The sequence below is a fragment of the Egretta garzetta genome, unplaced genomic scaffold (genome assembly GCF_000687185.1).
Source record: "Egretta garzetta isolate BGI_Z169 unplaced genomic scaffold, ASM68718v1 scaffold17, whole genome shotgun sequence".
In the NCBI taxonomy this organism is placed as follows: Eukaryota; Metazoa; Chordata; class Aves; order Pelecaniformes; family Ardeidae; genus Egretta; species Egretta garzetta.
Genome location: NW_009260136.1, coordinates 536,157 through 549,053, shown reverse-complemented (window position 1 = coordinate 549,053; position 12,897 = coordinate 536,157). Strand labels below are relative to the sequence as shown.

Below are 12,897 nucleotides of genomic sequence, written 5' to 3'. Positions count from 1 at the left end.
GGGGCCGCCCGCCGCGCGTGCCCGCGTCGCGTGGCGGGAGCAGAGCCAGCTGAGCCCCGCACGCCTGTCCCTGTGCTTCGGTTAAAGGCCCCTTCCCGGTTCCTCCTGCCGTGGGGGGATTTCTAGGAGCCCTGTCCCGCGTGGAGGCTCGGGTGTTGGTGAAGTACGAGCTCACCGCGCGAACTTCCCGTCAAACCGGGCTCGCTAGGGGCCCCGCCGCCGCCCTTCTTCTCCACGGGACCCCGGCTGCGTTGTTTACTCTGCTGTCAGATTTGCCTCGCCATCAGCCAGCCCGTTCAGAAGACCTGGGAAGGAGACCGGTGTCACCCCAGGGAGCATGGCAATCCTGATCTTGTTTCCGCAGGAATCCAGGTTTCAGAAGCAATGGTGCTCCCATGTAGAAGTCCAGCGTTGTAAATCCCGATTGTTCGCATCCTATGGTCATTGTTTTTCCAAATTGCTCTGAAATTTGCCTAGAGAAGCAGCATCCTCAGCAAATATTTTCCTTTGCACTGTGAAAGGATTGTACAGCTGTTGCTGTTTTCTGTTAAAATTGTGTATTTTTGTCTGTACGTTTGCATGAGGCATCCGGTGCAAGGGAATGCTCACTTGCAATTTCAGTGCTTTTTTTTTTTTTTTTCCAGTTTGTCCAAAGCATTACAACTAAAAGTGATAAAAGCAACTGTAAGTGCAGTATCTTACCTGAATATGAAAGTGGGGCAGTCGCAGATTGTTCACGGCCCTTTTCACAATGCCTCTTAGATTTTCCTGAGCGAGAGATGCTTTTATTTTTCATACCTGAATTATTTCCCATCTTTTTTTCCAATGTTTGTTTCGTTATTTGTTTTTTGAACTTGCGTAAATGTTTGGAACGGTTGGAACAAAACATTTTGCTGTGCCTTGAGTGAGAAGGTGTTGCCTTGTGCTTGGACAGGTTGGTTGGTCTCTCCCACTCCCTGCCCTGGCACAGCAGGAAGCAGTGTGTAATCATTCCCTGTTCACTCACGAACATGTGAAGTGAACAAGTCTTAGGAAAGGTCTTCTGACAGTTTGTAGTGTGGATGTGCTTTCATTGAGCGGTTTCCATTTTCTTCTACTTTTTAATTGTTTGTTAACTTCTGAGGTTTCCTTTCATTCCCTGCAGCTTTCTTTTTTATTTAGGCTGCTCTATTGAAGGGTCTGAAAAGCAAAGTAGTCTCTATCAATTTTGTTTACTAGCAGCTTCTTTACCTAGTTCTACACTTACACAATTTTCTTCTGTAAACCCATGTTGACTCTTTTCCATGGAGTAATCTTTATGCATCTATCTACTAGTTCTGCTTTTTATTGTCATTATTACCATTTTACAGTGATAGAATTTTGTTAAACAGATTGTGGTTATATTAAATGTACGGTTAATTTGCTCACTGTTTGCATTGTGTTTTAGGCTGACATCAGCTGGTCAGTGAATGGCATGCCCCAAGGGACTATTAAACAGCCCCTGGGGTATATTCCAATCATGGTGAAGTCCAAGTTGTGCAACCTCTATAATCTTTCTGCACAAGAGCTCATACAGCACCATGAGGAGGAAGAGGTAATGGGAATGTTGTGGGTCAGAAAAATCTGCATTTTACATGAACAGTATCTTAGGCCAGCTTCTCTTTACAGAACTGGAGCATTTATATTTTATTTCAAGTTTGACTTGTTATTTTTTCTGAATGTACCCCATTTATGGTGGTTCCATACAGCATCTTGAAAAATTTGCAGTCACGACTGTCTTTGAATACAGGTATCTGTTTGGTGCTGATACCTGCCATTCCAGTATAGAATCACAGAATGCTTTGGGTTGGAAGGGACCTTTAGATATCATCTAGCCGAACCCCTCTGCAGTGAGCAGGGACATCTTCAACTCGATCAGGTTGCTCAGAGCCCCGTCCAACCTGGCCTTGAATGTTTCCAGGGATGGGGGCTCCACCGCCTCTCTGGGCAACCTGTTCCCGTGTTTAACCACCCTCATTGTAAAGAATTTCTACCCTGTTTTAGTTTAAAGCCATTACCCCTTGTCCTGTCACAGCTGGCCCTGCTAAAAAGATTGTCCCCATCTTTCCCTTTCTCCCTTTAAGTACTGAAAGGCCGCAGTCGGGTCTCCCTGCAGCCTCCTCTTCTCCAGGCTGAACAACCCCAACTCTCTCAGCCTGTCCACATAAGGAGAGGTGCTGCAGCCCTTGGATCATTTTTGTGGCCCTCCTCTGGACTCGCTCCAACAGGTCCCTGTCATTCTTCTCAACTATTAACCCACAACTGAGGCTATGTAGCTGTGAGTGGGCCTCTGTGGAGACAAAAATTTGGAGAACAGGCCTTGAAAGAGACATTTTCATTTTCAGTTGTCTTCTGCAGCTTTTTCCTCATCTCCCCAGTAGCATGTCAGCTGTGGGAATTGAATATGGAATTATTTAGTGCCTTATGTTGCACTCAGAAAAAGAGCGAGCAAACTATAAAAGAAAATCTACAATGGCATACTGTTGCTGCTCCCCTAGTATGCTGCTTGGACCTTTGTTCATAGTATTACTCGCCTCTGCAGCACTTTTTGTCTAATGGCATACCATTTGGAGAGCTGTAAATTTATCAGTGTTAAGCTTGTGTGTGACCAGAAAGAGGTTTTCTGCACTGAAGATCCCTCTGGTTTATAAACTCAAAATGAGAACATCAGAGTATTAAAAACATAGTTAATGTCAGCTCTTCAAAGCTGTTCAGTTGACCCACACGGGTTCTGGGGGTTTCTTTCTTTCTTCCTTTAAATTGTGGAATGTGCATCCCTTTCCTTACACTGTGCTGTATTTAGACTTAATAGTTGCTGGCCAGGAGTGCAGCCTTTCCAAATGCAGTGCTGAAACATATGTCTTGCTATATGTTTCACAGTTAAAACATTAAATGTTTGTTAACATACAATACAGGCATTTTTGTCTTATACTTAAAATGCTTGAAATTAATTTCTAAGCACATTAAAATTATTTTTCTTCTTCTGCCAGGAAATGGGAGGCTACTTTATAATTAATGGCTTAGAAAAAGTTATTAGGATGCTGATTATGCCCAGGCGAAATTTCCCTCTTGCAATGACAAGACATAAATGGAAAAACAGAGGCCCTGGTTTCACAGAATACGGTAAGCTGAACAGTTTCCTGCGGCATCCTGCTAGTAACTACTTCGGGACAAACAGGAGTGACCATCTATAGCTGACTTTTGGTAGTTGTTTTGATGTAGGTCTTGTATGTTGTTTATATTTTTTTGCTACATATAAAAATAAAAGGGTCAACACCACTGTAATGGTACAAGCATGAGGGAGGTGCTGACCTTGTGGGAGTTATCTGAGGCACCCATGCTGAGCAAGGAGATTGTATTCTAGGCCTTGTAATACGTGTAACCTTTTGTTACGTGGAAGGTGTAACTAAAACCCTACTTTCAGTAGAAGTCAGTGTAAACTGCTGAACTTGTTTCATTGAATTTGTTTATATCCGTACTTCGCGATGGCAGATTTAATTTACATGAAGCAGATTAACTGGATTCTTGGCTATCCCATACCTTTGTCATGTACACTCAGTAAAACAAGTTTAAAATTTAATTAAACCAGAAAAGTTACAGTTTTAAACTCAGGTGTTACCAGCTGCTGATTTGTCTGGACTGCCGTGCTTGAGCACACACTGTAATTCCACATTAATTAATTTTGAGGCAGTGCCAGTTTAAATGGTCCCATTTGTTTTATTTTATTTTGTCCTGCAGTGGATAGCATGGGACAGAACCAGGAAACACTGCTTCAGTGGTACCACCTGAATGCAGAGATGTGAAAACTTGACCCAGCATGCCATTAGGAAGAGCACTTGTGTGTTGCTGTGTCTTACAACCTGAGGTTACAGACAGAATAGTTGAGGCTTGGGGCTTTCCTTTTTTAAAAACTGCATCTTCCAAGCCTCTCCACAAGCGTGCTGGCTTTCTTGAGACATTTGTCCACTAAGAACTGAATTGGGCTGGTGTATTTATTTGAAATGGGAGTCTTATGCTGAAACTAGTGATCGGCCTCCTGTACTCAGCCACGAAGTACTGAAGTTTCTCTCATTAATTGTCTCACACTTGCTCAGATAGGTCACAGTAATGCAGGCAGTTGGTTTTGTACAGCTCATGTTGGTCTTTGCTTGTGTTAATTTTTGCAGGAGTAGTGATGCACTGTGTTAAGGATGAGCACACTGCAATAAATATGAACCTTCACTACTTGGAAAATGGTTGTGTCATGGTGAATTTCATTTTTCAGAAAGAGTTGTTCTTCCTTCCCTTGGGATTTGCTCTGAAGGTAAACAACTAATGCTTGTGCTTTCTGTGTTAAATAAATACAGAAGTTTTGCTAAGCATTTTTATTTAAGTAATGAGAAGCTAATTCCATATAAGTATTTTCAGCCATCCTTCCTATACTGGCTGAAGTAGTAGCAGCTTGAGGCAATGGTGAATTAAATTCATGGTTTTTAAGTGAGCTCATTCTGTGAAGATATTAGTAAATCTTACCTAAACAGGAGAAGCCTGTTAATTTAGAGGATGCAGGTTTGTTTTTTTCCAAGGCAGTACTTGTGATCATCATTAGGGTATGAATATCCCCCGTATTACTCTCTAAGCACCTCAGCCCCACAGTATTTTTCAGCTTGCGTAGCGGAAGGGTATTTCCAGAGGACTGAAAACCTCAATCAGTGGGGTGACCTACTTCTTTTGCTGTATTTTACAGACAGACGTTGCTATGACTTTATTTTTCTACTATGACTTTGTTTTTCTGATCTGATACACTTCTGTCTTTCAGGCATTAGTTAATTTCCCAGACTACCAAATTTTTGAAGAGTTGGTCAAAGAAAAGGAAGGTGACAGCTTTTATGTGAACTGTGTTACTGAGATGATGAGAGCGGTAGTGGATGCAGGCTGTTTCACACAGCAAAACGTCCTCGAATACCTGGGAAAGAGCTTCAGAATAAAACTTAACCTTCCTGAGTGGTATAGCAATGAGCAGGCTGCAGATTTCATTTTGAAGTATGTATGTATGCGTGTTGGAGTGTGTGATTCAGTTTAATTGTATTGAAATTGTAGGTAGATTTAAGAGTACTTAAGAGCCATGTTACGTCACACTTTGTTATGATTTTCATATGCATTTATTAAATGATAGCCAGTGGCCACTTTTTGATAGGACTCCAGGATAGTATGATAATCTGTATTTGTGGTGTTCCGAAATATATATTTTAATGGATTGACACAAGTATCCCTAAAAGGGTTTCAGGCGAGGGTATCAGTTGTTATTTAGATGTGATTTTCTGATGTATTTGATGAAAAACATAAAGATCAAGGAAGAGAAGGTTGAAGCTAGGTCTGTGACTGCTCAAGGCTCTATTTGTTGAACAGAAATACTGCAATTTGTGGCACTTTAACAGTTTCACGCAGTTGTTGGCAACATTTATCTTTTCAAATGGTAGAAGTTGGATGCTTTAAAGTCTTGTTTCTTCCATGGAGTAAGTTAGAAAGGAATGGAAGAACTGGCTTTGAGATTGTCAGTGTTGATAGGCTTTCAACTAAATGATAATTTTTTTCTTGTAAAGTAGGTGTTTGCTCTTTGAGGGGTCTTTTACCACATGGAAATGATCATTTGGGATGCCCAAGTCCTTGAGGACTTGTAAATAGGGGTTGGTCAGGTGGCTGGGAACACAAAGGCAGCCTGCAGGTGCCTCAGAGGGGCACTTAAAAGTCCATAGACCGGCTGGAAGCACGGAACTTTGTACTGAGAAATGTGAGTGGCTTTCAAGAAAGTCAGAATTACTCTGTTTTTCTTATTTCTAAATATTCTGGTGGATAGTTTGTTTTGGTTTGGGTTTTTTTCCTCTCTGATATGTTCTGTACACCTTATTTGCCTCAGCTGAGGAGATAGAAGGGGAGGAATAGTGAAAACATTAATTGGGATGCACCCTGTATGTAAGAATGCTGGAACTGTAACTTATCTGGACAGAACCTGCCTTTGGAGTTTTGTCTTGCTTTGCAGTGAAGTTGTGAAGGCTTCAGTAGAGGGCAATGTAGAGAAGTGAAAAGCTCAAAAAAATCCTCGAGTGCTGATGGAAGACTGTTGCACTTGTGTCTTGGAGAGCAGGCGATCTCAGGTGTCTTGGAAAGCAGCCCATCAGCTTTAGTGGGAATTAGGTGTGGCTTTCCTTTTTGCTTGGGGTAGAGTCTTGTTCAGCCCACAGTTTTCTGCATGTGAGTTGATAGCAGTGGATATTTGGACTTTCTGTGGCAAGACACTGATAGAATTACCAGAAACATTTCGTGGTTTGCTATTAGTTTCCAGCTCAGATTTGGGGTGGGGCGCGCGTATGTGGATGCGATTGGTGTCATAGCTACTGTAACATAACATGCAAACCTTATCTGATGACTGGTCCTGACTCCAATACCTGTTTACATAAATTGTATACTTACAAGGACATCTAACATGGGAGTGTGTAAAATCAGTCTTTCACAAGGTTTACCTTCATCTAATTAGCCAGGTATATCCTTAACAAAACTAGCCCCTTAAAAAGACAAGTTGGTAATTTTTCAGCTGGGTTTTTTTAATTATTATTTCTTGGAATTTTCATATAACAGTAAGGGCAACTGGAGAAGCTTGTGCCTTGTTACGCTTTTTAGCCAAAAAGTTTGGTTTGCAGTTATTTAGGAGAAACTTGAAGAACAGCTAGCATGAAGAGATGGTGTTAGTTGTCCTCCTTTTTACTCTTCCTCCAGCAAGTGTATCTGCATACACCTGACAAACAGAACTGAAAAGTTCTACCTGCTCTGTATGATGACCCGGAAGCTGTATGCTTTTGCCAAAGGGGAGTGCATGGAGGATAATCCAGACAGTCTGATGAATCAAGAAGTGCTTACCCCAGGCCAGCTTTTCCTTATGTTTTTAAAGGTAAGGTCTTAAGGGGTGTAAGCCTGTGAATGTAATGGTTATCCAGTCCAGACCCCACAGTGACCATGGGGACAGGAGAAGTGCAGGAGCCAGACTGAAGAGCAGGGAGCCTGGGTGTGAAGGCTGAGAGAGTGCTGGGTGTAGCGTAACCAAGCAGTGTAGTTGAGGAAGGCTTAGCTGTCTCCATATAGGGTACTAAATATGCTGAAGAAAAGCCTGTACAAAACCTGGAATAAAGAGCTTCGTAGCCTTCCAGAACAAATTAAAGCACCCCATTCAGGGTGGGAATCTGAGAAAGGAGGAATACCGACCCTCCTGGTGTTTGAAAAGGGTTTTGAAACAGCATACTTCTGTTGTATCAATTGACAAGGGAGTAGTAAAGATCTGTTTTGTGGCGTTGCTGCTGTTTCATATGGCAAATGTGCAAGAAAATAACCCCCTCCCCCCACCATCTTCCAAAAGTGATGATTCATGATGCTGTCATCATTTTCCCATCTTTAAATTCCTTTACGGATCAGGAGGTTGATAGCATTTTTCTGACTTACGCAGTTAATTTATTACTGGTGATGTAAAAATTTGGCTTCCTAATCTATTCCAATTCAATATGAATTCAGTTTATATCTAGGGTTTCCTCATTTTAGGATGCCGGGAGGAAAGTCTTCCTGTTCAGAAGCTTGGCTGTCCCATCAAAATCATTGTGGAATAGTAGTTCCCATTCCCAAGTAAAGATACTTCCCTGAGTTATTAGATAACTTTTTTGGTTTTAACCCTTCTTTTCCATTTTAGCCAAAATTGTCTTTAGTGTTGTTTGTTGAAAGACTAACAAAACCTCTCTACTACTTGAGTGCCTTCAGTGGGTTTAGAAATAAAATAAAAAGTGAGCTCTGTGAAGCATTTTAGTGCTATATAGAACTACCACCAGGAACCAGAAAAGGTTGCTTTCCTGCATGGCCCTGTCAGATCTGCAGGGAGTGAGTTAACAGCCCCTTTTTTGAATGCAAAGATCCTAAATAGACTAGAGCATACAGTAGACACAGTGTGGCTGTATATAGTGGATTTTTACTAAGACCTCAAAGCATTGTTGCGTACCTTACATCCTTTTCCCTTTTTTATATAGTATCTAAGATCACAGCAGTGATAAAATTACAGCTAAAATGAAAATCCAGTCCACTAACTCAAGATTGCCTCAGCAACATTTAAATATTCTGTGTCCGTGGCCTTCAAGTTTTGGTATCTAAACTTACTTCATAATGTGGTTTTACTTCATCAATGTATTTAGCAGGCTAATCAGTGGAGTTATTCTTGTGGTCAGATTATAGGTACAATTTCTGCTTTGGGTTTTGTTTGTTCTTTCTGAAATTGTGTTATTGTTCTTTGTTTGCCAGACTCATCACAGTCTGGGTGGAAGTGATTGCGAAGTTGTTGGATGGGTATTTCCCTTGCAGGTTTGTGTTGGCGTGATCCCGTCAGCTTTTTGATCAAATGAATTCAGTGTGGGAAACACAGGTGGAAAACTGTCAGTTCAGTAAAAGGTGTCCATCCTGCTGATTTCAGAGGATTTCTGTAGCACATGCAACTGATGTGAAGTTCTAATTTGAGCTTTTTTTTTTCCTGTTTTAAATGTAAATCTCTCACTTTCAAACTGTAGGAGAGGCTTGAAAGCTGGTTGCAATCTGTTAAGTTCGTATTGGAGAAAAGAACAGAAAAGGCAGATATCAGCATAAATGCAGACAGTTTGGTGAAGGCGTTCAGCCTGGCAACAGACTTTACCAAGCCATTTGAATATCTTCTTGCAACTGGTAACCTGCGATCTAAAACCGGTAAATCTTCAGGCTTAAGAAGCCTTTTTTTTTTTTTTTTCCTGCTAAACAGAATGAGAAACAGCATAAAACTGAGGTCTTAACTGCTTAACAACTGCTTATATGCAGACATTGTATGCTGTAACTGAATTAATGAAAGTGGTGTGAGGAAAGGGATACTTGAGGAAAAAGGCAAGATTTCTCCTCAAGCAGAGACTTTATGCATGATATAAACCGGGTTAGTTATTAAAGCAAAGCCTTTACCCAAATAGAGAGTTGAAATTAAATTTAGCATCGTCCAAAACAGCAACCACATTTCGATTTGTTTTCCCAAAGATTATTTCTTCTTAGAAGATGCAATGTAAGACAGAGAAGGGGCATTTGTTTATCAGGACCGCCTCACTGGTCACGTGAGCTTAAATGGAGAGAAACTGCTTCACTAATGTGTATTTCAAATTGACCTGGTTCTTCCCTGAGGTTTCTAGTGTGATGATGCTGTAATGGAATGCCCACTAGAAAGTGAAATGAGGTTAGAATGCTGCAGAATTTCAGTAAAAAGTACCAGCTGCAAATCCCTGAGTCACTTCACTGGGATGACTTTCATATGTTTCTAAAAGGAGTTGGATTTTAAGCAGTAGCTTGGAATTTAAAGTCTCTGGGCCTCTTACAGGTCACCGAGTTGCCCATGCACAGGCAACAGCACACGTGTCTTCTGTTGTTGGAGTTCTGTGTGAGCATCTTTAGGGCTTGTCAGTGAAAAAGCAGAAACTGACGTGTAACAACATACTTCAGTTGTTAAAGCTGGATGACATCCTGACATAAATCTCAATTTTATTCCCAAGGCCTGGGCATGTTACAGGACAGCGGTCTCTGTGTGGTGGGAGACAAGCTGAATTTCATTCGCTACCTTTCCCACTTCCGCTGCATACACAGAGGGGCAGCGTTTTCCCAGATGAGAACTACAACTGTCCGCAAGCTGCTGCCCGAATCCTGGGGGTTCCTGTGCCCTGTGGACACCCCAGATGGAGAACCCTGCGGTCTGATGAACCACATGACAGCTGTGTGTGAAATAGTGACGGAGATGGTGCCTGTGACAGACATTCCACCTTTGTTATGTTCCCTAGGTATGTTTCACTGGTTTGATCCTTTAATGAAGCGGTCTTCCTTTTTAACCTTTCTGCCCTGCAGACCCGTATCTGGGAAAGGTTCTCCAGATATCATCACTGTACACTGTTAACTTGAGAAGGTGAAATCAAGTTGAACTGGTACTTACTGACTTACTGTGCTTCTGCTTAGTGGTAAGTAGCACGTTGCTTATACAGGCGTGTCAAACTTTTGGAGAGTGTAAAGCTCAATGCAGATGACTCTTAGCTGTGTGCTGTAGAGTGAAGAAGTTCACTTAAGCACAGGGAATTGCACGGTACCAGCTCTAAGAAGTTGGACCAAGCAGTGACGTTCCAGTGCTGCTGGTTACTTGAATTAAACTGCAGCTCACTTATGATTACCACAATAATGGGAATCCTTATTTCAATCAGAAAAATGGGGAATGTAATGGCATTCTTAGTTGTGCGTGGTTTGTATTTTCCATTAAGTAATCTACAGCTTTGCCCTGTGGGTCTGAATTTTTTGCTGTCTCAGAAAGCTCTTTGGTGTGGATTGAGGCTTCCTGCAGAAATAAACTCTGTGTTTTGTTTGCTTTTTTGGCTGTTCCTTCTACCAACCCCCTCTTCTCACAGGTGTCACCCCCATTGATGCGACTCCAAGCAAGCCTTATGCGGAGTGTTACAGAGTTGTGTTGGATGGTGCTGTGGTGGGCTGGGTAGAGTGGGAGCTGGCTCCTGAGATTGCAGAAACCCTCCGCCGTTTCAAGGTTGTCTTGTTTAAAGTGTTTCTTAGCTAAACATCCTCAGTATGCAGTGGTCAAAAATAGGTGCATTTATTAGTATTGGAGTGGGCTTTTCTGTTTTTCTTGTTTATATCCATGTTTGGTCTGTTGGTTTGTGAAATAATTTTTAGAAGAAATTTTTGTTGAAAAAGGTAAGATAGACATATTCTGTCCTTTTCTTGCTGGAGCTTTTTCTAGAATTATTCTTAAAATCTTTTCTCCGCCATTTTATATTAATAGCTACTCCTGTGGTTAGCATTTTCCTTGTGTAGCCTGTTGGATGCAGCCTAACTAAACCAGTATTGGTTTGTGTTTCTAAATGGGTATTTCTTTGCACAAACAGATAACACAAGAAAAGAGGTTTCCTGCACGGGCAGAAGTTGTCCTTATCCCAATGACAGGAAAACCCAGTCTGTATCCTGGGTTGTTCATTTTTACTACCCCTTGCCGGATGGTGCGGCCTGTCAGAAACCTGTTCTTTGGAAGGAATGAATGGATTGGTACTCTGGAACAGGTGGGGCTTTCATATTCCTTTATAGAGCTCTGACTATTACAGAGGTACCCAGCATCAAAAAAAAATATTTTGGAAAATATTTGTGAAAGGAGCTGAAGATGGGACATTGGGAGCTTGTGTTGAAGAGCTAGAATAGGTGGCGGGAAAAGGGTTTTCTCACCTCCTGTTTATTGGTTTCCAGTAAATGTCTTAGATGGACTGTAGGGATCTTTCTGAGATATTGAAATCTGCTTTCAGTATTAACTTAGTGAAGCTTTTAAGGTGAAGGATTGCTCTCTTGTGTGTACTGTCTCATCATGTTCTTCAAATTGCCTGTGGCTGGCCAAGCAGTGGATTGCCGGGGAACTCGCCCATTTGGAACAACTAAAATGGGAGATGAGAAGAAGGACATGTTACTGCAGTTTTGTATTTCCAGACTTGCTTTCCTTGCAGTTGGTCTGTGATTTGTGATAGGTAGTTTAACAGCTGTCTGATATTTTTCTTGCCTGCTAATAGACTAAGGTGCAGACAATGACCACAGCTAAAAGTGAAATGAGTAAAAAGATATCGGGGGCAGCTTTGTTTTGCTTCCTTCCCTTTAAAAGAAGGAAGTGAATGAGCATTGTCCAATTTGATGCCTGCAGATCTTCATGAATGTGGCCTCACTGGAGTCGGAGGTGGTGCCTGGAATAACCACTCACCAGGAGCTCTTCCCTCACAGCATTCTGAGCGTGGTGGCCAACCTTATCCCCTTCTCCGACCACAACCAAAGTCCACGAAACATGTACCAGTGCCAGATGGGTAAGTGCTGTAGTATCTAATGCCGCAAGTCCCAGGGCAAGGGAGAGGGGAAAATGTGTCTGTTCTTGTGTGTATTCCTGCATTCCCAAATAATAGCTCTTCCCAGACATTGTTTCAACATTCAGGTGGATTAACAGCCATACTTTTCACAGCAAAGTAAACTAAGTCAAATTTATCATCCTGGCTGCCTTCCAGTGGGCAGTTCTAGGTTGTTGCACTCATGTTGCCTTCCTTAAGCCTTTAGTAAGTTTTGTTTGTTTTTTTTCTTAATTTGATGCTGTTGATCTTATAGACAAGTAAAGGGCACTGCAACGGCACCATCTGCTTGGTGGTGTTAGTGTCTGACAGCTGTGCTGCCAACAGTCCTCTCGTCCCCACAACTGACAGAGGTTAACCTACCTCTGACTGGTAGCTACGGTAGATGCTCTGCAGTAGTTAGCATGAGGTTTCCTTGCCACCTGCTTTCGGTGAGCAGCTGCTGTCTTGACACTGCAGCTGCTGAGAGGACACTTGCTAGGCATCTATTGCAAGAGAGCAATACAGCACTGTGGCAATAGGGTGGGGTTTTTTCTGACAACTATTTGACAAAGATTTAAATCGATTTATTCGGTTGTCTGAAAGAAGTTGGGATAGGGTATGTAGTGGGGTTTCAATCAGCTGAGGTGTAAGTGATGTGCAAGAAGCTTGTTTAAAAAAAAAAAAGGCAGGCTAAGAGAAAGTGTGTGGGTAGGGACTTAAAGAGAGCAGGTCTCACTACCTCAATAGCATCACTAGCATACTACATTTCTGGCAATATTATCAGAAAGATGTCCTTAAAACACTACCACTTTTTCATATTCTTCTGCAAGTACCAATGTAACTATGTTGAAAACTTGTTTTCCTTGCCAATGTATTTATACCGCAGAAGCAAATGCTTTCTGGCCTGGAAGTATGCAAGGTGTGCCTCACTATGGGAAACTCTGGGGAGAGGGGGAAA

The 12,897-nt window shown here is 41.9% G+C and overlaps 1 protein-coding gene across 1 annotated transcript in view; it reads left to right on the top strand.

Moving 5' to 3' along the window:
- Positions 1-47: 47 nt before the first annotated feature.
- POLR1B (RNA polymerase I subunit B) overlaps positions 48-12,897 on the top strand; it is a 17,771-nt gene continuing 4,921 nt past the window's right edge. The window contains exons 1-10 of the mRNA XM_009641650.2: positions 48-1,573; positions 3,009-3,141; positions 4,185-4,321; positions 4,817-5,040; positions 6,772-6,943; positions 8,592-8,763; positions 9,585-9,866; positions 10,479-10,612; positions 10,971-11,141; positions 11,765-11,921. Coding sequence (XP_009639945.1) covers positions 1,454-1,573; positions 3,009-3,141; positions 4,185-4,321; positions 4,817-5,040; positions 6,772-6,943; positions 8,592-8,763; positions 9,585-9,866; positions 10,479-10,612; positions 10,971-11,141; positions 11,765-11,921 — 1,702 coding nt within the window. The 5' untranslated portion in view covers positions 48-1,453. The remainder of the gene's footprint in view (positions 1,574-3,008; positions 3,142-4,184; positions 4,322-4,816; positions 5,041-6,771; positions 6,944-8,591; positions 8,764-9,584; positions 9,867-10,478; positions 10,613-10,970; positions 11,142-11,764; positions 11,922-12,897) is intronic.